The sequence below is a fragment of the Anabrus simplex genome, chromosome 4 (assembly GCF_040414725.1).
Source record: "Anabrus simplex isolate iqAnaSimp1 chromosome 4, ASM4041472v1, whole genome shotgun sequence".
NCBI lineage: Eukaryota > Metazoa > Arthropoda > Insecta > Orthoptera > Tettigoniidae > Anabrus > Anabrus simplex.
This window is the reverse complement of record NC_090268.1, coordinates 216,589,396-216,615,576: the sequence shown is the minus strand read 5'-3', so window position 1 is coordinate 216,615,576 and position 26,181 is coordinate 216,589,396. Positions and strand designations below refer to the sequence as shown.

General features: G+C 38.5%; 1 protein-coding gene across 5 annotated transcripts in view; it reads left to right on the top strand.

Annotated features, from left to right (window-relative positions):
* stai (stathmin) overlaps positions 1-24,468 on the top strand; it is a 134,041-nt gene extending 109,573 nt beyond the window's left edge. For 4 of the 5 annotated variants that reach the window (XM_067145358.2, XM_067145359.2, XM_067145355.2 and 1 more), the window contains 4 exons: positions 2,745-2,885; positions 5,286-5,426; positions 22,491-22,646; positions 22,944-24,468. In XM_067145358.2, the coding sequence (XP_067001459.1) occupies positions 2,745-2,885; positions 5,286-5,426; positions 22,491-22,646; positions 22,944-23,030 (525 nt within the window). In that variant the 3' untranslated portion in view covers positions 23,031-24,468. The remainder of the gene's footprint in view (positions 1-2,744; positions 2,886-5,285; positions 5,427-22,490; positions 22,647-22,943) is intronic. The other variant, XM_067145360.2, reaches the window with a different exon arrangement.
* The last annotated feature ends 1,713 nt before the right edge of the window (positions 24,469-26,181 follow it).

The following is a 26,181-nucleotide window of genomic DNA, read 5'->3' as shown; positions in this document are numbered from 1 at the left end:
CTCTCTCATAGCAAGGTTACATGGTTCGCAGGAGAGAATGGAGAATTAGGGAGGGGGAATTACATTCAGGTTTGCATTTATTACTTTGAATTCCTGAATGTGAGAAGGGGCGTAGGATGATAGAGTGGGAGGAGACAAAATCTGAGAATGAAACCCGATGGAAGAAATGGAAATTGCTGTCAAATGAAAAGCAGCAGGATTGGACCTTACCCCTCGAATTCAAGTTCTGTGTTGTCTCTACTACTCGTATTTTAAATGTAAATTTTTATCTTATATGACCTGTATTCCACGATTTTGGAGATAACACTTGCTTTTAAATGATGTAGTTAGGCTATACACGTTTACACCAAGCTATACTGGAGCAAATAAAAGCAATATGTGGAATTTAAGACATTATTTTTGCATTATTATTATTATTATTATTATTATCGTTATCGCATACTGATTGGTTTCATTAATAAATTTAGTGTACAAATTATCGCTAAAAAGCAATTGAAAAACTTTATTCAGTCTCTGGTTTCATACCTCGTGGTAGTTTGTAGGCTGAAACCACTGTAAACGGCGATTTCTTGAAATCTGGATCTGTTGATTTATAATTGTGCCAGCCATTAGCATCAGGTACACGTTGGGTTATGGTACACAAACCGACCATCGTCAGTTCACTTTTAGGCATCGTGAAATGCAATTGGATATATTCATTAGGAGCAGAGGTGTGAAAATACTGTGGTTTCGTTTGTTGCCTGACATATACAACATATATAGGACTAGAAGAGCACATGGCGACCATGTTTGTTTACTATCGCCCGAGCTTTCGCGTGCGTGAGTGGACAGCTGACGGCTACACTGCCATCTAAAAAATAGATTTTTGACTGACTAACAAATAGTATCTGGATTCTACAAAGTTTCACGCGGAACCAAAAGATGGCAGTACAGTATATCATCATGTATTTTGTCGGCTAAGAGACGGCAGACGAGCGGTAGACGATAAAATGTCATGTCGGGTCTCCCCCGACATGCGACCAGAACGGGAATATTGTAATTTCGGGCCTCACCTGACAGACGGGTAGTAAGGGTTAAAATAGTTAAGAATCATATAATGAGGAGGAACAATGGTGGTTGGATAGAGGAAGATGGGAAGGGTGCCATAAACATTCCAACCTGGTGGGAGTTGGATGAGGGACATGGATGATAATTGCATTTGTCTTGGAACATGTATGTATGTATGTATGTATGTATGTGTGTATGTATGTGTGTATGTATGTATGTATGTATGTATGTATGTATGTATGTATGTATGTGGCGTGCGATTGTCATCTGACAGTTCTGTATGGGTTTTGGTTGAGTTATTGTCTTTCTTCCCCCATCCCTTCTCTGTTCTTGTTTTTGCAATCCTACAGTTATTGAATATCATGTGTGTCTTTGAGAGACTCAGTTTAAGTAGGTATAGCATGACAAGTTGAAGTAAGACCGTGGAATGTGAGCGATGTAAGCGCTAGTTTCGCTAGTAGGAGTGACAGAGGAAAGATGGTGGGTATGAGAGAGAAGAGTGTGGACGCGCTGTTGCCGTAGGGAAGCACAACAGCCGTAGTCAGCTGTTTAACACAACGATGGATATATGTTTTATCCGAAAATATGACTGGTCTCTTCTTGTCACCCAGCTTCTCATTCGTAAAGTTCTCAGGTACACCGACCTCTTGAACACAATATCGTTCCTTTCTTTCAGTATTTTCCTTTTATTTTGACATTTCTTAAATTTAAACCCTGTTGAATGCAAAACTTGCCTCATATGTTCGTGACTCCCCTTGTATTCCATGTCATTACGGAGCGTAGATCGTAATTTCCTTAATGTTGGTATTTCCTTCTTCATTTCATAATACTCTTGAACCTTCCGCCTGATAATGCACTTTTCCATATCATCCAGTATGATTTTCTTGTCTACTTTTCTGTTTTTGCCTGGAGTGGATAATTTCGTCTCATTACGCTCTGCCGTTATCACCTCCCTTCTGATTTTGTTAATAAATGTCTCGGATTTTTCTGTTGCCACTGAAGCTCATTTAGTTGCTTGACATAAAGGCAAACTAAAACATTGTGTAGACTTTTCTAAATCACAGAAAGCAATTGCATTGCGTACTATCTCCCTTCGCTATGAACAACTTTGTTTTTAGTACTTGCCATAACTTACCACATTTATACTTCCGATAAGGCACATTCCAAGAAAGACGTCAGGGAAAATCTCCCACTCAGTACAGTGCAACACTCAGCATACGCAATCCGGCAGCACTGCCTGTTTAGGCATGGTTCACGCTCGGTGTTGCCAAGCCGTGCGCAGTGATAGGCAAAGCACGGAGCTAGAGCACTTCAATGCTGACTTAATGGAAACGTCTCCCTTGAAAGCTAGGCGAGCACTGAATTGCAGTCGTTAATCGACAACATTGGGCGATGTTCACTTTTATTGGCTCGTGAGGAGACACACCCTTGTACACACTATTGGTCATGCATGGCTAGGGATAGAAGGGTAGGAGGGAGTTATTCCAAGTTCGCATTCCTTGCGGGTTCTCAGTTGGATTTGCCGAGCTCTAATAGCTCTTTGCAAAGTTTAAATGTATGGTTAGGTTACAAACTCAAACTATGGATATTTGATTGTAACATATTTCTGACATATTTCTGGTACCTATACGAAATTTGTTGGGAATTTCTTTAATTGTAATGGATAGTTTTTGCCTGATCATGTCTTGTTTGTTTAGCTGGAGAGTGTTGAGAAGACAAGACTGACCCTGGAGCAGCAGACAAACGAGGTGCGATCTGCTGTGGAGGAGAAACTCAAGACTGCTGCTGCTCAGAGGGACGAAAATCTCAAGAAAATGATTGATAGGCTTCGAGAACATGTGAGTTGGACCTATCGTTATTGTAGCATGGTTAAGTGGCTGTCCCTATGGTGCAGTGATCCATGTTCTTCCTGCATGGAAAGTTTTAAGTTAAGCACATTATTTTTATGAGTTATATGTTAATGAAGCTGTGCATCTGCTGGTATGTTGTATGTGTTACTCATCGAGTGCCTTTCTGGACCGTATTTCCCTGTCTGAATGTACGAGAACAGATCGAAAAGAAACTCACAACTTTCTCTTTTTGTCAAAATATGAAATGAGTAGAGAAAACAAAAAAATCGTGAGCCAGAATACTGCAGTTTTATCTGTTTTTTAAAATATGAACCATTTGTGTCGAAATATCTCTTCTATCCTGAGCAAAATTTTTCCTTCTGCAGCCCAGAGTTTATAACATTATTAGGAAGTTAAAATAATGCAAATCTTACTTGGAATACCTTGTAGAGGAGAGATGTGTTCATTGCGATGTCTAGGAACCCACCATCCCGCCCCCAGAAGTACCTTTACTTTTATAACCTAATAAGAGCAGTAGCTGCCATCGGCCATGTCTAGCGTAACTACTCGCATTCTCATTGGTGAACGTGAACGGAATGCGACGTCACTGCCATCAATGCTGATAGGTACATTGTGTTACCAACCCCGGCTGAATAAAAGCACAGAGAAAAAACACCATGTAAAGGAAACAGTGTGAAATACACTGTTCAGACCAATGGTCTTGTCCACGGCAAGAATCCTAACCGCCCAGACCAATCGTGTTTCCTCACGAAACTAGGTGCCTAGGGCCGCTTCGCGGCTTCTAACTGTCCAGACCAATGGTCTTGTCCACGGCAAGAATCCTAACTGTCCAGACCAATGGTCTTGTCCACGGCAAGAATCCTAAACAATAATCGCCAACAGTAACAGTAAGTACCACTCATTAGTTCCTAAGTACAGAGGTTGGCAGCCCTGATCGCCTCTCGACAACAAATCGACAACATTCTACCCGAGCGTGCAAACAAACGAATGTAGCGAGTGCTGGGCTGCGGAAGGTAAAATTATAATCTATCCTGAGGCAAGTTTAATGTGCTTTGTTCGTAGATTTCTATTTGCTGATAGTATAGCCATCTGCCCACGACAGATTTCACTTTGCCTGAACGAAAGTGTTGACCACCTAGGTAGTTCTTCAGTGTTGCAAAGATTGGGTACTTTCCTAATACTATTGAAATTATGAATGAACCGAAGCTGCAACGTGGGGATGAGCGTTGTGATGAAGATTCACTGAAGACATTTCTAGGAGGGCAACGTTTTGGTTAAGATGAAGTGTAATTGGTCATGTGCAGATGGCTATACTCCCAGGGAACAGATTTCTCGAAACAAGGCATATTCAGCTTGCTGTCACAATGGGAGAAATGTCTCGAGATATTTGATCCCTGTGTTAAAAAGTAGATAAAACTTATAGGCTTTTTGAGTGCCCAATTTTGAATAACAATTTTTTGTTACTGTGCCCCACGTAGAATTTTCAGTGTCACATGGGCATGTGTAGAAGTTCAGCTTTATAATTTTGCAACTATAAAAGTATCTAAATAGTTAAAATATGGTTAATAAGATGAATGAAAATATTCTTTAAAATAGTTTCAGGAATCTGCGACTTCTGTTTGTGTTGAAACAGAGATAAAATTAGTTTACTTCGCAAATCCATTGTGCTAGTGTGTGTCATCATTACATTGGTCTCCTGCTAGCTGCCATTGGTCACCATAATTCCCATAATGTCGGTTGAAAAGTTGAGAATTGTGCTAAAATGCACACTGTCCAAATGGGTTGGAAACTAGTATAAATGCATTAGGGAGGATAGAAGGAAATCTGAAGAACAAAGTAAGTCCAAGGTGTTTGTAGCAGAACAGGTCAGATTATTGGCAATGCAAGACAGTGGAGGTGTTCGTGCAGTGGAACATAATACCGAGCACTTCTCCTGTGCCTTCAGAGTTTGTGGACTGGGAGTCAGCTATAGATGACGAAAGTCACAGGGACCTCTTGTATATCATCTCTGACTGCCAGCAGTTCCTGGAAGATGACCAGGCTTGAGTGGAGGAGATGCGTCAGGCAGCCAAATATGTCAGGATTTGTCAAGCTGCCTCTTAAGTACTTTAGAATATTATTGTTAAATCTAATTCGGCCTACTTAGTTTCTGTTGGGAAGATGTATTCTATGCCACAAATGTTATCATGTCTCTGACACAGCCCATCTGTTCTTGTTTTGTTTTCCCTGCTCTTTTAATATTTTGTTAAAAATATGCTGTGCAACACTTTTTGATCTGCCCTCGTACTGTGATGCATTCCGATATTCCTTTTTCATTTTGGAATATCGTGTTGTATACTTGCTATCCTAGTTAGTGTTGAGTGGTGCATGTCTCTATGGTGTGGGCAGGAGGATCAGGTGCAGCGTGTTCGCATCGGTATGCAGGAGAAGGTGTGCCAGCTTGAGGTTCAGATCCAGAACAAGCTGGAGCAGGCTCAGACTCGGCGGGAACAACTGGAGCAGGAGCAATTGGAGAAGCTGCGAAGTCATGTAAGTATAAGCTTAAAGCACAGGAGCTCTACTTTTGCCCTTATCCAAACTTAATTGATCCTAATTAAAGCAAAATTTCTAATAAGTTTTGTTACCTTAATCAGGAGCATCTTAAAAATATTTCTGCTTTCAAATTAAAGATCAGGTGCTATCCTCCATTTCTTTATTAATTGTGGTGGGTTTTATAATTGTATAATGTTGATGTGTACTTGTATACTGTGAGATATGCATGCTAACCAATTTCCTTTCCACTAGTATTTTGATTTATGTTGTCTACTTCTGAATAGTGAAACTGTAGATGTAGGGAGTGTCAATATTTTCCGGTGAATTATTCTAGCACTTCATTTGTTATCAAACATTTGAGTGAGAACATTATTTTGATTTTCTTTTATTTCTTATCGAAGGCCTGTAAGGTGTTACAGAATAAGGCTTTTCATTGAATCTGCCTTTGAAATATGTGTCGTGGATCCAAAACGAGACTCTTTACACCAGAGATTGCCAGTGAAGTTCTGGCTCTTGTAGTGATCATGTTGTTTGCTAGGGATGTCTGAATTTTGTCCCATAGTTCTGCTTTCAAATAAAAGATCAGGTGCTCTCCTCCACATTTTTCTTTATCTAGAAGCCAATGAGGTGGGTGTTCTGCACTTGCACACCCTTATATGCCATGGACCTCCCTCAATCACAACCACTGTCTTGGAAACAGGACAATGATTAACCTAAGGAATTGTTTCGGTTGGACCAGACTGATTGTAATGTAACTTGGTAATGTGATGTTCTTGATGTCTTCTGTTGTTACTTAGGCTGTCCACACCATGACACAGTGAGTGATTCTGAACAGGAATCCAACATGCACTTTTATATGTAGGTGACTAAGATGTCATACTACAACATAATATTTTACTGCATTTGTCGGTAAAATTAATTTGCAGTGTTAAATTCTGTTCATGTTGCCAAAATTTCATTTCGAGTAAGAATTGATTTATTTAAAACTTTAAAATAGGACTATTGGTGCCCTACCACTCATTAATTTCAGTACACCATAACTGTTAATCTGGCATTTCAGATATGAACACAAAAGAATTTATTTCTCCAAAAATATAATTATTAATTATGAAGCATACATAATACCAACAGAATAATTTCCTTTCATCAAAGTGGATTTAATGACTGCCTCACAAACTCGAGGCATGTGGTCAATCAGTTTTTGTAGGTATATTGAGTCTCTGTGATACCACACATCCTTAACAACATTCCAAAGAAATCCTTGCTGGATATATAAACTTCCCTGATACGCCTGTCCACTTCATCCCAGACCATTTCATTGGGATTACAACAGGGCTTTGGGACGGCCATACCATATCTCATTATTTTCTGTTGATGCGATGTACTTCTTACAGAACGCTGACCGATGTTTTGGGTCATTATCCCATTGATAGGTGAACCCTTTCCCTATCAAGCGCAGTCCACATGATATTGTTTGATCCTGAAATAAATGTTTCCTAGACAGTGGTGTGTAAGTTTTATGAATTTGAGGATGATGTGGCCATGTGCAAATTTCGTGAAAAATATCAATATTAATTAATGAACATATGGAGATGATTTTGCAATTGCTGACTTCGCCGGAACAAAACTGCATACATGGCAACTTTTACGGTTTATCCGTAAAATTTATGGAAATTGCCGCATTTTACGGATCGGCGGTGTCATTTTACAACTTCGGGACAAAAATGTTAAATGTTAGCATTCTGTATATAATCACTCCACTTCCGTACAATGGATTGTTTGCGTGGGTCGAAGGCAAGTCCACGATAGTCGATAACTCATTCTTTGATGTGATTGGTATTTTTTAACCGTGTGATGTTCATGTCATTATTGGAATTTAATTTAAAGCCGGGACAACAGTCCTTCCGTGTGAATCTTAGGTGTCGACAGGCTCTGCTCCACAAATTCCCACAAATTCTTTGTTTCGCTTTGTTCGCTTGTTCTGATTTAACCCATATTCTTTGACCACGTGAGTGGTCTTTGTTCACGAAGTTGGCGTTCCTTGAATGGTTTGGCTGGACTAATTACATTCATTCCAGTGACTGGGTATACCGCTGTTGGCGAAGCCCATTAAATTATCAAGAAGAAGAATTACATTCTCTCCACGTGTGTGTATGTTTTTTCCATGTGTATATTCTTTGCTCACGAGGTTGGCGTCTTGTTCATTTAATGGTTTAAGACTTTGTGTGCTTTGACATGTTTTAATGAAGTGTTTGACTGCCTTGAGTGTTTATGAATTTTATGTGACGTCCAGCGGTCCAGGTTTCTTTCGATGTTTCAGTAGATATCGAGACATTTGTTCTCGTATATTTTGATACGCTATAGCCTATTCCTATTGTAGATTATCATGAATAAATCCAACAAGAAACAGTACTTCCAGACGTTTAAAGAATCATATTCTGTTTTGATTTTCCTTGCATACTAAAATCAAGAAAAGGAGAAAAATTTGCCTTTTGCACAGTATGTGGGTGTGATATGAATATTACACATGGTGAAAGAAACGATTTAAGTAATCATGTGAGGTACGGTAAACACCTAAGTTACGTTAAATCGAAGGAAGATAACAAGAAAATCACACTTTTTTTTTTACAGTGTCTGTAAACATTGACAGCGACGTAATTAGGGGAGAGTGTCTGTTTACTTCCTTTTTGGTGGAACTCAATGTGCCCTTAGTGCGGCTTATCATAATGGTGCTTTATTTAAGATGATATTTCCCACATCAGAAGTTGCAAAGAAATACAGCTGTGGTCGCATGAAAACTATGTGCATTGTAAATAAAATGGGAAAAAATGCATCATCTGAAGTTGTTAAGTGCCTTTAGAGCAGACCATTTTCTTTGGCAACAGATGGAAGCAGTGATACGAATGTCAAGTTGTATCCTATTGTTGTTACATTCTATTATGATATTCAGTGGGGAAAAGTAGTGAGCACTGTGCTATCCATACCAGCGTTAGACGGGGGCTCAAGAGGGCGAAACATAGGTAACCTGATGTTATCACAGCTGAATTCTCATAACATACCAATTGAAAACTGTGTGGCTTTCTGCTCCGACAATGCTCCTTTTATGATACGACACAAAAGTGGGGTTTTAGCAGTTCTGAAGTAAGTTCAGCCATGTATTGCCGCCATAGGTTGCATTTGCCACTTGATTAATCTAGCAGTTGGAAAAGGTGCTGGAAGATTAACACTTAAAGTGGATGAGATCCTTGTTGATATATTTTATTTCTTAGAGAAGAGTGTCAAAAGGAAAGAATGCCTTCAGAAATTTCAGAACTTGCACAATAGAGAGGCAAAGAAAATTATGAAGTATGTATGTTCTAGGTGCTTATCTTTAAGCAGATATTTGGATAGACTACTGGACCAATGGGATCAGCTTATTTCTTCAAGAAGGAAGTAATATTATGTACTCAAAATATTTCCACAAGTTTGACATCTTTCAGAATACCTTGAGTTGAACTAAGTGGATCCAAAGAATATCAGAACAGAATTCTTGGTTCTGCTACTACACATGCCCCTAAAAGAATAGCATATTCTTTCAAATGTGACAAACCCATACTAAAAAGCAAGACTTCTGCTACAACACGTGGGGAGAATTTTATGTTCCTATCCTCAAACTTGAACAAGGTCTTTTGCAGTTTCCTTCATGTAACTCTTCCTGTATTTGACAAATTTAATGTTGCCCTTCAGACTTCTTCCCCACAAGTTCACTTTTTATTAGAACTTCTAATAGATTTGCTAAAGCAGTTGTTCACCAAGTTTGTTAAGCCCAAAATTGTCAAAAGCTCCTCATTGCTTGAAGTTAAGTATATCTTAATTCAAAAATCAAAGAAGTGATGATGAGTTAGTTATTGGCATTCAGACTTCGAACATAGTGAATGATCTCCAGGATACAGATAAATCCCTTTTCTTTTCATCAGTGAGAAAGTACTTTTGTACTGCCTGTGACTACATCTTCAAGTTTCCACTCAAGGATGATGTGTTAAGGCAATGCTCAAGTTGCTAGGTTAGACAAAATTGAAGATGCACAGTTTTCTTCCATTTATATTTTATTGGAAAAGTTTTCTATCATGTTAAAGGAAGAGAATGAAACTGCAGATGAGGTGGTGAATGAGCTTCAGAGGCACTTCACAGCTCTTCAGGTAGATGACACTTCGGCTGCAAATCAAGATGCTGCAAGTGATTCCAGTTGGGCACAAATATCAGGAATTCGTGGAGCTGACGGTCTTGTAAAGTATAACCGAATTTCTAGAGTAATGCTCTCAGTTCTCAATACGGGCTACATCAACCACGTGCTACAACATGTCAGGATCGTTATTTTCCTTTTAGGAGAAATGCTGATCCACAACACGTATTATGAAGAGCGAGAATTCCTTGACAATATCGCACAAAATAGAACCTTAGATGACAATAACCTTACCGGCCAATGTTCTAAGCTAAAATATTTCACATAGTGGGTTTTGAAAGTGCAACGACGATATGTTAATACAATAAATGTCTGGAAATGATGAAAGTTCTTAAAATACAACTTTTAAATAATCTTCGTTGACTTGATGTGCAGGTGGAGAATGACACACACTTGTTATAGTTCGATGTTGATAGAAACAACAGTCTAATGCTTGCTGGAAGGTTTTACTAGCTCAAATAATTAAGACCAATTCATCTCTCAGCAATATAAACTTCATAGGCTTTCCTAATGACAACATTCTCAAGAACAAATCTCTGCAACAAAAAATTAATACTCACAAAGTGAAGTAAGGTTTTAGGTTGAAGGAAGAATCCCGCTTTCCAACACAGAACTTACTTGTTTTTCATGGCTAGTTTGTGTAATCACAAACATATTGCTGCTTAAAGTCTAGTTAAAATGACTTACTGTTGCCAGGGCACCTTTTAGTGCATTATCGCCATGTCCCACGTTTTTCCGTGGATCTCGAAGATCCTCTTAACTTATGGATACAAGTGTAGTTGCCAGTTTTTCGTTGCTAAAATTGTTTAATTGTCCTTATTACTGTATACTGCAGTTATATTCATATGTTCATAGGAATTAAAAACAGGTCAGAGTTTTAAAAACAGGAAATATTGTCGATATAGGAATTTTTTTTTTAGAAGCAGGATAGGAGTGACAAGAATGGGTAAGAGGAGATGGTTAGAGATGCAGTAAAGGAAGAGCCACTACAGAACACGATAGGGGCATCTAGACGTAGATGGTATGGACACATGAATAGAATGACAGAGGAAAGGTTACCCAGGAGGATGCTCAAAATGGAGATAACAGGAAAACGACCAAGATGAAGACCAGGAGAAAGCTGGATAAAAGGAGTGGAAGAGTGTGTACAGAGAAGAGAAGAGGAGTGGGCCAGAGTGAAGTAACAGGAAGACAAGAGGAGATGCTTATGTTCCGAGCAGACCTGGCCAACAGCTGGAAACTGCAGATGATGATAATGATAATGATGATATTTCATATGCACTGATAAAAGCAACAAAATATGTGAACATACGCATCTAAAGAGAAAAAGAAATTGTGCACTTCGAAATATTGGAAAACTTGCTTAATTTCAGGTCACTCGTACATTAAATGTTTTGTTAATACAGTAGAAACTCGATGTATCGTTCCTGGAACTGTCTTTTAATTCTTGTAAATAAGAATACTTCTAAGGGTCGGTTAGTGGGTCGAGGAGAAGCATTGGCACCAGGAAGCTCGTAGTGAGGTTGAGCGTGAATAACCTGCGCACATCACTCCAGCCTACAAGACTAGCAACTCAGAATCGCTCATACATTCTCGCGTAACGGGTTGCCGCTATTATATGCTAAGAGTATTGAGCAGTCCCTCTAAATTAAAAAAACTTGCGTATATTTTTCTTACGTACAATTGATCAGTGCGGGAAAATTGTGGCCAAGGACAAATAATTTTTCGACAATTGATGTGATAAAATAATAGTTCGAGAAATGATAGATGCAGGGAAATTTAACATTGGTTTATATGGAACATTTTTGGGACTGAATAAATTCAACGATGAATACAGGAAGAAGACAGTTCCGGGAACGATGCATCGAGGTTTTACTGTATGTGTACCAATTTCTAAGATTTTCTTTTCCATCCAAAATTAAGTAAATAAATTGTACATCTTTCCAAAGTAAGTTCCTTCGTGTGTACACAAGTTAGTTGTTACTAACTCCGTTAATTTACAATAAATTCTTCAATATTTTTCCTCGACAGAATATAACACTTTAGGTTCTACCTGTTCCACCTGGCTAGACACCACAGCAGCCTCAGGCCGCACATATCCCATCAAGAGTGTATCTTACTTCAGGAGGTTGTTTTGTATGCTCGGCAACCTGCCAGATCCATTCTCCTGACAGATTTTTGGTTATCAGTAAGGATATTTTTACGTAAACCTGAAATCTCTTCCCCATCAGAACATCGTGAAGAAATGTTAGTCCGGTTTTTATTTCCTTATTTCATCTGATACTGACTTTTCCACAGTAGACCGCTTGGTGGCCATGATTGTTAAGGCGTCAAGTCTGTATGGTCTGCCTCTATGGTTAGCCGGTTTTAGTCCTGGTGGTTGGAGAAAATTTCACCACAGACTATTGGCTGCCAGGGTAGGTGAGGTGGTAGTATACAATTTCAAATCATTAGGTTGCATGCCAAAAGCAAACAGTTACAAACCTCTGTGCAGTGTTCATATTATGGTGTGAGGGCATATGACTCTGTCGATGGTCCATTGGATGGGGACATGAAGCCTTAAGTAGATCCCTTGGTGTTGTTCGACAGGAACAGACTTTGTGCTGGTGCTGGATTTTCAACATCTCCCTCCTGCTGTTATATATCACGTCATTCATTCCATCTGATTAATTCCTCTGGCGAAGTTGATATCAGGAAGGTCATCCAGTCATAAAATCTCGCTACGAAGATTCATCTTGCTTCATATCCGACCCCATAGAGAAACGGGACAAGTATTGAACACGCGCATTAATTTTCCCACCATTTTTCTGGCAAAATTAAATACGGTATACAGCTCTAATGAAGTGTACAGTAACAGCACCCTCTTCTCTAAACCTTATAGTCTTCATTCAAATGCCTGATTGCAATAAGAGAAGTATGCTGTTACATGCATTGAAAGCAGAAATATGCACGGACACCTTAAGCATGCACTAGGAATCTAGTCATTGTCACAAATATCTTAAATTTAAACAATGATTGCATATGGGTTAGTGCGAAGGAACAAAATATGTTAAAATCCACCCCTCACATCTAATGCAGGAGAGAGAGAGCAGTAGAATGTTACATGGAAATTAATTTATGGTGATCTAAGAGGCTTAACTCCCTAATTGTCAGTCTAAGAATCTCTTGCAGGTTATGTGTTATTTCCTCATTTAGTCTTCTAGATACTGGTTACCAAAATTGGTGATGATTATTCGTGTGGAGTATAGTGTGTTTCATGGCTATTTCCTTAGATGTATGCTCCAATAGCCTTTCTGTTGCTCCAAAATTTGTTTGTAACTAACATTTCTTGATAGAGTAGATCTTGTTGTAGATTGTTCATCCAGGTTGAAACTGAAACAAAATTTCTGTTGTGTGTGTGGAATCTTGTGTGTAATATTTCATAAATTATTAATCATTCCTTTTCTTAGTAGCAGACATGATTGAAATTTATTGTTGAGTAAGGTGAGTTTGCTATGATTGGGATGATTTGAGATTGTTATTTTTGCTCTGAAGAGGGAGTAGTGTGTAGTGTTTTGCAAGGCATAGACTAGAGAAAGTGAAATGTATCTGTATTAACTGTTCAATATTACACTAATTAACTTATTCAAAATTAATTCCATGCATTTTTTGCCCACCATAAAGGCTTCTTCACTGTAGATCCTTTGTTACAGCCATGAGAGCTTTCATTTTGGATTTGAATTATTTTGACTGTCTATATAATGAATATGGCATTGACTGCGGCCCAGCCATGTGGTCCCTGTGGCGACATTTGAAAACACGTGGTGATACAAATGCCTGATTGCAAAAAGAGAAGTATGCTGTTACATGCATTAAAAGCAGAAATACGCACGGACACCTTAAGCATGCACTAGGAATCTAGTCATTGTTACAAATATCTTAAATTTAAACAATGATTGCATATGGGTTAGTGCGAAGGAACAAAAAAAAAAACCCCCTATGTTTTATTTCTCCCAGTGTTTTTCCATAATCATCCCTGCAGCAACCATTCTGGATTTACTCATTTGATTCTTGTACAGTAGAAGTCCGTTATAGCGAGAATTCACAACAGCGGAAAATTTACTCGCTATAGCGGATTGTCGTTATATCCGATTTTGGTATAAAATTTGGAAAACCCCCATACACATAAAAATCGGTGTGAAACGGCGATCAGTTTGTTCAAAACTTGCATTTCTGCGGATGATATCCACACAACGGCTTACCTGTTTTTTTTTTCGAAATCCGATACTACGTGAAAGTGTATGTCTAATTTCATTCTGAAAAAATTAAAAGTGCCATATTTCTCCGAATCCAAGACGAACCCCACTTTTTCCTTCAAAAATTTAAATCAGGCTCAAAAAGTGCTCACAATTTCATCTTCGACTTCTTTAAAGCGTCCTTGTTGCAGACTGCTGAGTGCATTTTTTTGTACAGTACACATTATTTTAGCTATCTTGTCTTCACGCTGCCGCCAAATATTGGCTTTAGTTAGGCCTATGTCATATTTTCTTGCGGCTGCACAATTGTTCTACATTTCCGAATGTTTAACAACCATCAACTTAAAATTAGCATCATAACATCGACGAGATCCCGTTGAAAATTTGCCGGCAATACTTGTTCCACGTATCTTAACGACTGTCCATCACGATAATATTCTTGCTGTATATAAATCTTAATTTTACTAAGAGTCGGATACAGTAGACGCGTTATAACTCTGCCACTGAGTAGCTGTGGCCTTTCTGTAAGAATTTGAAGGCTGGCATGTTTTGATACCATTCTGCAGATTTGAGAAATGTTTTTGTAGAGGCTAACAGGATGTCGTTCTATCTTCAATATTTCCTGAGATCCAGTGACATCGCACACAGGCACTGTACAACCGGTTGTCACGCCTAGCGATGTATAATAAAGAGGCGATTGTTTATTGTCAACAAATTGTGCGTGCGCGCGCATGCGCGGTGAAGTGAAGCAGCGTGGTTACCGCGTGAGTTGCCAGTGGTATTCATTACTGTTAGGCCGCGAATGCAAGACGACCTTTAATTTTTTGCATGAGATTCTGAGGGGAAAAAACGTAGTCTTGGATTCGGAGAAGTACGGTTATCACTCCAGAGTTTTCTTCTTCAAATGGCGTCGCCTAACCTAACCATATATTTGTCGTAAACATCTTTGAAACGCATGTAGAGAAATGAGTTATATTCGCTAAAAATTTACATCTGAATAGCTTTCCTTAAATTTAACGAGACGCGAAGGTAAAACTTTACTTCCCGTAGCCCAACGTTTATAACATTATAGGGAAGTGAAAATAATGTAAATCTTACTTGGAATTCCTTTTAGAGGAGAGATGTGTTCATTGCCATGTCTAGGAACCCACCAGCCCGCCCCAAGAAATATATTTACTTTTATAACCTAATAAAGAGCAGTAGCCGCCATCATCCATGGCTCAAGTAGTTTCTTGCATTCTTATTGGTCATGGTGAACGGAATGTGACGTCATTGCCATCAATGCTGATAAATACATTGCGTTACCAACCCCGGCTGAATAAAAGCACAAACAAAAAAAACACCATGTAAAATTACAGTGCGGCTTTAACCGTCTGGACCAATGGTCTTGTCCAGGTCTTATCCTAACCGTCCGCACTGCAAGAACCAGTCCAGACCAATCGTGTTTCCACATGAAACTAGAGGCGTAGGGCCGCTTCGCGGCTTCTAACCGTCCAGACCAGTGGTCTTGTCCACGGCAAGAATCCTAACCGTCCAGACTAATCGTCTTGCCACCAGCTATCGAAGCACCTCACTCATTAGTTCCTCCGTACAGAGGTTGGCAGCTCTGAGCATAGCTTCACAACATCCTTCCCGAGAAGGCCGCGAGCGTGTAAACAAACGACAGTCGTTCCGTGCGCAGCTGAATGTAGCGAGTGCTGGGCTGCGAGAAGTAAAGCATTGATGACGCGAGCAGATATGAACTATCCTCTGATATCAGTAAGTACTCTGCATATCTTGAGGTGTACCACGTTCTTACTTAATTTCAGTGTGTAACATTTAAATTAAGAGATCGTTCACTTCAGCCGTTATTTTTAACGAGTTAACAACTGCTATCGGCCACGTTATTTACGCATTTATTACGAAAACTTATTATCCTCTTTCATTTCAAATTTTCTTTAGAGAACAGCAGTCGTTGGGTATTGCTAATCGACTCCAACATCGCCTTCGAATGTCGACGAGAGAGCTCGCAAATGTACATGAGAAAACTATACCGTACCAAAGATGACCAATCGCATTTTGTGGCGAATGTTTCAGTTTCCGCATTCAAACTGCGTCACCTATCTGAACTTAACCGTACTATACATATGATGCAAACATACTTCAAGCGCCAGTAGAGAAATGATAACCTCGCTATAAATTTACATGATAATAACCTTTCCGTAATTTAACCAGATGCGAGAAAATGTAAACTAACCTTTGAAATCAATTATGCACTCTGCCATATCTTGAGGTGTATGCCATTTTTACTTAATTGCAGTATTTAGCATTAAAATTAAGTGATCCGTTTAGTCAGCCTAAATTTTTAACGAGTTAACAACGAAAATGTGTCCTCTTTCATTTTGAATTTTCTTTACGGAAAACAGCAGTCGACGGGTATTATTAATAGACTCTGACATCGCCTTTGAATGTCGACGAGAGAAATCGCTAGTGGACATAGCGAGGAAACGATACTGAAGATAAACGAATGCAACATAATCGCTGGGGTGCATAAAAATCGGCAACGGAAAAAAATTGTGCGTGTTTAATCACTCGTAATAACAGATGCGTCCGTGATAGGGCTCTCGCTGTAACCGAAGGATAATGTACAGTTTAATATAGGAATTTTGAAGGGACAGCACAACATTGTCGGTATAACGGGATTCTCGTTATGCGCCGTACTCGTTATATCGGACTTCTACTGTACTTTAATTGCAACTAGGTGATGTACCCGTGCTTCGCTACGGAATTCTACATTGTACACAGCATTCTAGGTTAGGTAGTGTACACGTTGTGAGCAAGATAGTATTAAATTGCATAGCTCTTAAAGTTACCCTAGAAACGTGACGGGGAAGTCACCAAACGTCTTTTCTCATATGGAGATGGGGTTAGGGAATTTTCATTGTAATGGTAGCCCCGCTTGCCTACCATCATTGTCAGTTTGGGGAGTTTTCATTATAATGGCAGACGCTTACTCTCCACCTGCCTTTTTACATCTTAGTGGTTTTCCCAACTGAAATGCACATGGATCGTTAAATGACGTCAGTAGGAATGGCGCGATTAAAAGTAAATCTTTCATGTGAAATATTCGATCAAATGAAAAACCACACATTTTCTCACTTTTAACAAACAGTCCAATGTTCCAGAGCTGGAATAACCAAGCAGACAGCCATGATCTGTGAACACTTTTAGACTTTTTTAGCGGGGAGGAGCTCAAATAGCAAAAACTATGACCTTTTACTAACATGTTTCCTAGAAGTACCCGAAGAGTCAGAAAATCTCAATTCACTACACTGGCGACAGGAAAATCTGCTAGGCTTCGAGGGAAATTTTTTCCTCCAAGCCAGAGGAGAAACCTCTCTTCACTGCTAATTTCGAATAAAAAGAATGAAGAATTTAATAAAAGTGAAGAGGAAGACACTTTTCTTGAGAAACGGCTCTTTTCAGGGTTGAATTTTGAGTTATTTAGCGAATTGTGGTGCTATAATTTGGAATAGGCCTAAACTGTGATTCTAGACCAGGTCATACTACTACTACTACTGCTGCTGCTGCTGCTGCTGCTGCTACTACTACTACTACTACTACTACTACTACTAAGTGAGCCTCTGCTTTAGTGTAGTCACTGCTCATTCAAAACAGTGCGTCAGAGTAAGGATCGAATAGCTGGAATACTATGATAAACCATTGTGCTAGTACCAGCAGTATCAGAAAATGTATGAACCAGAGGGATGGCATGCTAAAGAAGAAAGTTTTCCAACTCCTCAGCTATTTCCCACCAGTATTCGGTCAGGCTGTTATACTCAGTATGCAGCAGTAATCCCTCCTGTTGGAGTTCAGTGGCAGCCTAAGGGACAAATAACATCACAACAAAAAATGATCAATGCAATGTTATTATTGATCAATGTTATGCGCTTTCGGTATTGTAGGCCTTTACATTGTTTTCCTCAGACTCTGAGATACGACTCTTACTATAGTCAGTACGGTAAAACTGAATAAAATATAATTTATCAGAAATTGTATTCTCTATAACTTTTGTTATGTAATACTTTTCGATAGGACCAATAACATAGGTATTTAAAAATTAAATTTTAGTGCCGTCCCCTAAAACTACAATTTCATCCAGTGTGAATAAAATTGTTTATAGCTTAGATTGTAGTTTCTTATTCCCTGACTCTATATACCTATTTTCATTAAATTCTGTTAACCCTTTTTTCGTGGCTCGGCGTTGATATGGACTTAGCAACACAAATACAAATTCATGAAAATCTGTGTTATCATAGCCGGTACGGTAAAAATGTATAAGACATAAATGGTCGGAAACGTAATTCACCGCTGGGTTTCGTGGTTGAAATCCCAGTCATTCCATGTGAGATTTGTACTGGACAAGGCAGAGCCGGGATAGGTTTTCCTCTGGGTAATCCGGTTTTCCCCATTATATTTCATTCCAGCAAAAATCTCCAATATCATTTCATTTCATCGGTCATTCATTAGTAATTGCCCCAGAGGAATGCAACAGGCTTCGACAGCTGGCACTGTTTCTATCCTCGCCGCTAGATGGATGCTTCATTTATTCCATTCCTGACCTGGTTGAATGACTGGAAAAAGGCTGTGGATTATCATTTTCATGTAGTATTTATTGATAAGAAATCTAATAATATAAATATTTGAGAAGTAAATTTTAGGCCTTCTTCTAAACTACCGTTTCAATCAGCATGAATAAAATGATGTATAGCCTAGATTGTAGTGGCTCGTCCCTCGACTTTACATACTGATTTTCTTTAAATGCTCTTCAGCCGTTTTCTCGTGATGCGTGTACATACAGACAGATATTACAGAAAAGTAAAAAGTGCATTTCCTTGTTACTGTGGACATGGCAGATACAGAAATACCATTCTTTTCAAATTCTGAGTAATATACAGACAAAACTCTGATTTCATATATATTTTCTTTGAACCTAAATAAGGGCAAGTGATTTCTGCAAGGAAAATTTTACAACAGCATTTGATACACAGTAATATGAAGATATTTATAAATACAAACAAACAATGCATAATATTTTGATCATTTTCTCTCTCATACAGACACGAAAGGCAACTTATTGGCCCTTAAGATTATCTCTGTTCTCTTCTTCAAATGAACTAATTCTACTCTGTCACAGATTCACTTCCCCATCATCCTCACTGAAGTTATTATTCCACCTGCCCTTTTCACAGCTGTCCATGGTGTTGCAAATTCCATTTTCAAAAATCTGGTCTTGATAAAGTTTGCCAACAACATCCTTTTATTCTCTAGTGCTTATAATTTTAAATGATTGTTGTGTTTTTCCCACAGATCTTGCTTTCCAGTTGAGCATTATTTCCATAGATGTTCATTGTACCTTTCCCACTGCTTTAATCTTGTATACTATTCTCTTGCTGTCCAATTCCTCATCTCCATCAATGGTTGGTCATGTCTTTCTCGTGTCCATATCTACTAAATGTTGTGTATACAGCCTATTATCATTGTCTTTGAAAGCCTTGTTCACACATGTCTAAGGGCTGTAATGATAGAGAAGTTTTATTACCACATCAGTTTGTCTCGGGAAGGATCTTAGTCTTCTGCAGAAAGTGACCATGGAAACTGTCCCACACAAGCAGAGATTGCTGATGGAGCAGTGCGCTGAGTCATCTCTCACCATATCATTATCCATCCACATTTACGTTTGAATGTGAATGCTTGTCTGGAACTTTTTTTTGTTCCAAAAATTAAGTTTGGTGGTAACATGCATGTGTAGGCTGTTATGATCAGCATTACTGTGCATTGCAGTTTCTCATCTGTTGTGCTTATCGATATGTCCTTTCCCTTTAATTGTGATGTTTTACAAACAAGTTTTATCTGTTACAAAAATTGTGATGACTGTAATTGTTCCTTTTCTTCAGTCCACTTACATACTTCCAAAATTCTTGCTGTCAAAATTCTTTTGGCATACACTGACACGAGTCTTTAGAGATAACCCCTTCCTCTTCATAAAGCGACTGATCCACACCAGGCTTGCTTAACATTTCATGTGACACGCTAACATCATCTCATAAGTCTGTAACATATTCTAATAGCTTGCTTTTCCTGATTTTCTTTTTGTGTGGATAATTGTCATCTGTTTTGAGCTTCCTTTGTCTCTGCCAGTACCATTAGTGAGTTTTCTATATAATGAAATTCATAACCTGTATTGTAGCTCTATTCCTAAGTTTTTCTTCTTTTAATTTGAAGCCTGCTCAAATATTTGCTTTTGTCCACAGTGTATGAATATAACTTCCACAGAAACAAAAGCAATTTTAGTAGATATGCAAACAATATCAGGTAGGACAACATGTTTTGCCAACCATTCATCTAGGGGTGCTGCACTGTACTGACCCTGGCCATGTAACCGAAAAGGCTGTCCATAGTCAGTTTTAGATTGATGTATTTGTCAGCTTAGTAAATATCTTTACTTTAGCTCGTGTTACACAACAGCCCTGATCTCATTCCTAGCGTTATCAAGTACAGTGTGCATGAAATATTCCAGGAGTTGAAATTTTTTGAAATTCATGGTTAAAAATTGCAATTGCATGATTTGTGCGTCATGGCAGTTAAATGAATAAACACAGTAGACCAGGTGTTGACCTGTCGCTTCACAATGTGGTTCATTGATTGCTCTTGATCTTATTCATTATAATTAGTCCATGGGACAAACATGTAATATCCCTGTAGTTTCTGCATTTCCTCTTGCTCTTTTTTCTGGATTTTTGGTGTCCTACTAACTTTTTTCTGGTCTTTCAGAATTTTCTCTTCCCTCCATATGGTATTCTTTACTTTGAACAGGTCCTCAACAGCCCTCTCATAAAACCTTGCTCTGTCAGCACACTCATACTCAGATTTATGTACCTCATATGGGAACTTGCAGTTACTAGGGTTGAGGGTCCTCGTTTACACATTTGGGGTCATGTGGCTCTCGATCTGTTAACAAGCCTTCACTTCTGCAAAGTGTGAGTAGTAGTAGTAGTAGTAGTAGTAGTAGTAGTAGTAGCCTTTTGATTTTGAGTGGACATGTTCTGTATACAACTCGTGAATCGATTTAGGTCTTTCATTGTTTGTGATGAAATGTGGATCCACCATTTCACCCCAGATAACAAATGAAATAACCTGGACAGGTGATTCAAAGCACAGCTATCTGCTGATAAGATCTTGGGATCTTTCATCTGACGCATACAAGGTGTTATCCTTGTGAATTTATTTTGGAGAAAGAGCTTGTTAATAATGCCTACTGTAATAATAATAATAATAATAATAATAATAATAATAATAATAATAATCGTATGGCCTCAGCTACCGCGTGCAGACGTTTCAATTTGACGCCATCTGGCTGTCTGCTCGTCAATTTTGACGTTCCATTTTACTCTAGGCCCACTAGATGGCAGACTGAGTAAACCGAAACTCTCTTGGGCGTTTATGGCTGAGATTTAATGAATTTTGTCGGGTAAACACCAAATGTGTCACCAGAGATCTTTTACATGCCGACATCATATGACATGGAGTATCGAATGGATTTTTATCCGCCCATTAAAAATCCGGCTACCTCTGCCGGGTTTGAACCCGTTATCTTGGGATCCGGAGGCCGACACTCTACCACTGATCCACAGAGGCAGCTAATGCCCACTGTTACTGCATGTCAATGAAGTGTGCCATGCTGAATGGCACTGTCAAGAAAGAAAAAAGGCTAGATGTTGTTTGGAAATATTCTTCTTCATGACAGTGCATGACTCCATACTGTAAATTGACAGCAGTAGCTTTGGTTGAAATGTGCTGACAATTCTGACTTAGCCCGCATTAGTGGGATCCCTTAAAGAGTATGTGGAAAGGAAGAAATTCAGATCTACCAGGTTGAGTGGCTCAAATGTTAAGATTGTGAGTTAAATTCTGGTTCTGTCTAGTTGTTTCTGAAGGTGCTCGGATGCAGCAGCCTCATAATTATAGATTTACTGGCGTGTGAACAAACTCTAATGCAGGACAACTTTTACAGTGTGTTCGTAGATGCTCAGAGCTTGATACACTCTTATATCTGGACTTGATTGATGCCTAGATTTTGCTGGTGATATAAATTTCCCTCTCTCCTATGCTTGTTTATTTTAGAAGAACCTATTGAACTTGCTTGCTTCACACAGTACTGCTCCCTCTTCAGGTATTTGCAAACTGTAGATTTTTCTATCTGGTGGTGAATTCAGCTCTCTTCAGAGTCATGGTTATGGATAAGCCATTAGAAAACATAAATGTGACACAGAGGAAATTTCTGGATTTGGGTAGCTTTTTTTAATTTTTTTGTAAAATTATTTCAGTATGGGTAGTTGTTACAGTGTCCTTTCCTGTGTATGTTGCTCCTGAAATCTTCCCTTTAACATTTCCATTCTTTTAACATCATAGAAAGTATAATAAGAGCCTCTCGTAGCAATTCATAATTATTTAGGATAAGGGTAATAGTGATAATGCATGATTGCTGGAGTGATAAAAGTGTATGCTGTGGTTTTGAATGTAGCACCAGCTGTATGTAGCATGTTGTATCACGTTGTGTAACAGAACCTTGTGAAGCTTGCTGAGGTCCGACTGTTAAACGAGGAAAATCTCACCAAAAATGAAGAAAAGATGTTGAAGGACATCCAGGAACGGCTGGAAATTGCAGAGCAGAATCGTGTGAAGGAGATTCAAAAGAAACTTGAGAACATCCGTAAACATGTATGTTCTTCCTGCGTGCATGTTTGTAAACCTATTCTGTAATGCATGTCAATGATAATTCTCTTTACTTAAGTTGTAATTCTGTTAAGGTAAAGGGTAATCTCTTTCAGACTTGATATTTTCTCTTTGAAGAACAACTTTCTCACTGTTACATTTTCTAAGTCAGTAATTTTAAAGTTGGAAATTGCTAGTATTTCAGTTTGTTCTGCCTAATACCAATATATTGTGGGTAATGTTTTTGGGAGTGTATATTTGATTTCCTGAATGTTATTCTAAAATAAGTCTTGTCTTCTTCAGGAACGTCGAGCTGAGATGGTTAGGCAGAACAAGGAACGATTGGCCTGTCAAAATGAGGATGAGCAGCAAACTGCCTCTTCCGGCTAGTTCGTCCAAAAAAGAGTTTCCGCTGCCCAGCTCCCTCTTCCCCTCCAAGCAAGGAAACTGCTTCATCTTGTTCGTTCAGCCGCTTTTTATGAGAAAATTCAACCTGGGAACTTTGTAAACATCCCTTCTATCCATTGTAATGTAGTCTCGTGTTGTTCTCTCAATGTTTTCAAACTTGCCTCCTTTTTCTTGTAGTGTGATCGTTGAAAGTCTCCAAAGTAGGCTGTGTATTGAGTACTGTATACAATTGGGCTTCACGTTTCTTAATACTATGAGTAAAAACGGACTATATTGTTTGCTTTTCTTGTTCGAAATTGCCACAAGCGGCACCATGAGCGAACACACACAAGGAGAAGACGGAGGATCCGAAATTGCTGGTCTTGCGGAATTAAACTTCACTGCCTTTTTTTCACCTTCTAGTACATTGAATATTGAAGAGGGGCCAGTCTGAAGCATTGAAAGGTTGAGCATTTTTGTGATTTGGTACTGTTTGGTATTGTAAATGTTGAGAGTATGTCCTGCTTTTGGTATTGAAATATAATGTACAGATATCAGGTTCAAAGTTACTCCTGTAAGTGGCCTATGTTCGCTAAAATATTGTGCATAATTGGTGCAGTGTTTCCTGACCAAAGTGTAAGTCGATATTATGCTTGAGGCAATGAGAGTTTGTAATTTCAACCACAAAATTTTTTAAAAAAGTTGTGTGTTATGTGACTCAACTTACATTTAAAAGCACAAGCTAGCTTCTGTGATGGGTTTTTGCAAAACCAAGACTATTTCATAATATCTAGCTAGTTGGCTACATGACAACTGCCCCCACCCCCTCCTAGTGCTTCAGTTCAAATTGTCCTGGTGTAGTGTTGTGTTTCATATAATTTTATTTAATTTAACGCAAGTTGTGGAATGGTTAAACAGACTTCTCTAAGAACCACATCACTACCATCATCACACCTGCCAAAGATTAGTAGATGCACAGAGATCACTGCTGTTTTAAGTGCCATTATTATTGAAGAGAGGCCTCCATCTCTTCATTAACTGTAGATAATAATAGACTGTCGAAATTCTTGTCCTAGTGTCGTGAGGAATAGACTGACCAGTCCTCACATCTTTCTAACCCTTCCTTCCTCTTCACGTAACATTAGTCCCAGGTTTACTGATCCAGTCCTCACCAATCATGTTACCTTTTCTAGTTGCCTTGAGAAACCTGTCCTTTCTTGGGAATGAGAGGGAGGTCATTCTCGTGAAGTCTGTTTTGTGTGATTTCTTGAAATGTCTATTTTTGCATACTGTTTTGTAATTTTGCCTGTTTTCAAAGTTTGGTTCAAGTTGTTCTGTTTTGAGAATTGTGCTTAGTCTAGAGGTGATATATATTTAAAGAAATCCTGAGCAGTAGTTAATGTAGGTTACATATACCTTAATAAAGGATGAAAACTTTTAACTGCATTGATTTATTTTCATCATATCCTGAAGTCTCTTTCCTTTTTTCTGATGGCTCAAACTGTACATTATTCTATAGCCATAAAGTACTGAAGTTCAGATATTAGATGTACCCGTGTTTAAATCTCAAATAGAACTGTTTCAGGTAGAATTTTGAATACGATACAGATTTTAAATTCCAGTGAATGAATGGTGCATGAAAACCCAGTGAGGTACCCTTTAATGGAAATAATAATGAGGTTCAACCTATTCAATACAAAAGAATAAGAAATGCAGTGATTACATTCTTATTTAATAATAAGTAGAAGTGGTACTGGTTTCGACCCTAGTCCAAGTCATCATCAGTCGATTAAAACATGGAAAACAATGCATAGGAAAAAGAAAATAAAAGATCAAGTTCACTCCGGATCAGTAGAAGAGGTGATATAAAAAATGACGGGGGTAGTCATTGTGAAATTCAGAAGTAGTAAAATGTAAGTCACTTAAAAGAAACGGTGCGTAATTTTCTGAACGGCAGTATGGCACATGCAGTGTTAGGCAAAGTCTTGTAATGTTTATGAAAAGCAGAGAACGGTTAAATGAGCTAGCTTGTATACACTGTCAGGCACAGTCATAACACAATCGAACACGTATGAAGATCCATAATCGTGCTGAAGCTGAAGATGAGTATATCAATTGAAGTAACTTGCCAGCTCCCGGTGATCAGCGCGATATATTCAACTTCAGGCACTGTGGTTTCAACCGCCGATGTAAAATGAAGAATAGCTTAATGATCCAATATTTGCTTCGGTTGCGAGAATGTGTATATAAATGAATTGTGCAGTCGAGTAAGGAACTAAGTCAGATTTTGCTACTTTTCAGGAGAGCAAAAAAACTGATTTTCTTCGACACGCTTCAATGAATAGTTCCCATTATTTTATATAATATTTAGATCAGTGATAGATATGTAATGGAGGTAACAGGAAAATGTTCAAGAAAAATTTATAAATTTTATGACCGTTTAAACTTTTTTGACTTAGTTTCTTTCTCCAATAATACCGAAAAAAATTTGGAGTTTGGGAATAAATCTCTCATACAAACTACACCAACCTTTGTTATATATTAAACATAGCTTAATGCAATACATAAGCACTGTTTACAGTTTATCCAACAGAAAAAAACAGGGAAAACAAATACAAATGACCTTGAAGCGCCAAATAACTACAGTATTACAACCGAGACTACTAACCTAAGGGGAATTCATTGGCTGCGAAATAATGTCCAAATAAAATGCCAAAGCATCCTCATTCGCAACATATTTCAACAGTTTACGCAAGTCCTTTATTTTCTCAGCTTTTATTGGAACCCCACCCTCTGGATATGCTGCCATTGGTTGCAAGGAAAATGTGCAAAAGTTACCTTTCCCAAGATGAAACGTATGTTTCACAATGCTGTTTATGAAGGGAAGTGCTACAATAACTCCTGGTTTCTCTGCCCTATATCTGTATTCCTTAAACGAAGAAGGAGAAAATGCAATCTTTCCAGCACGAGGAGTATTCTTTGTTGATGTTTCAGCTGATACAGTCACTTTTTTAAAAAACTCAGGCCACCACTTGTCAAAATTAAATACTGCACTTGAGTCTACTAACTTAACTGTAACATTTGCTTTGCTGTTTACAATAATTGCCATATACTCTTCGATAGTATAAACTCTGTCTACTTTTTTAATGTTTTT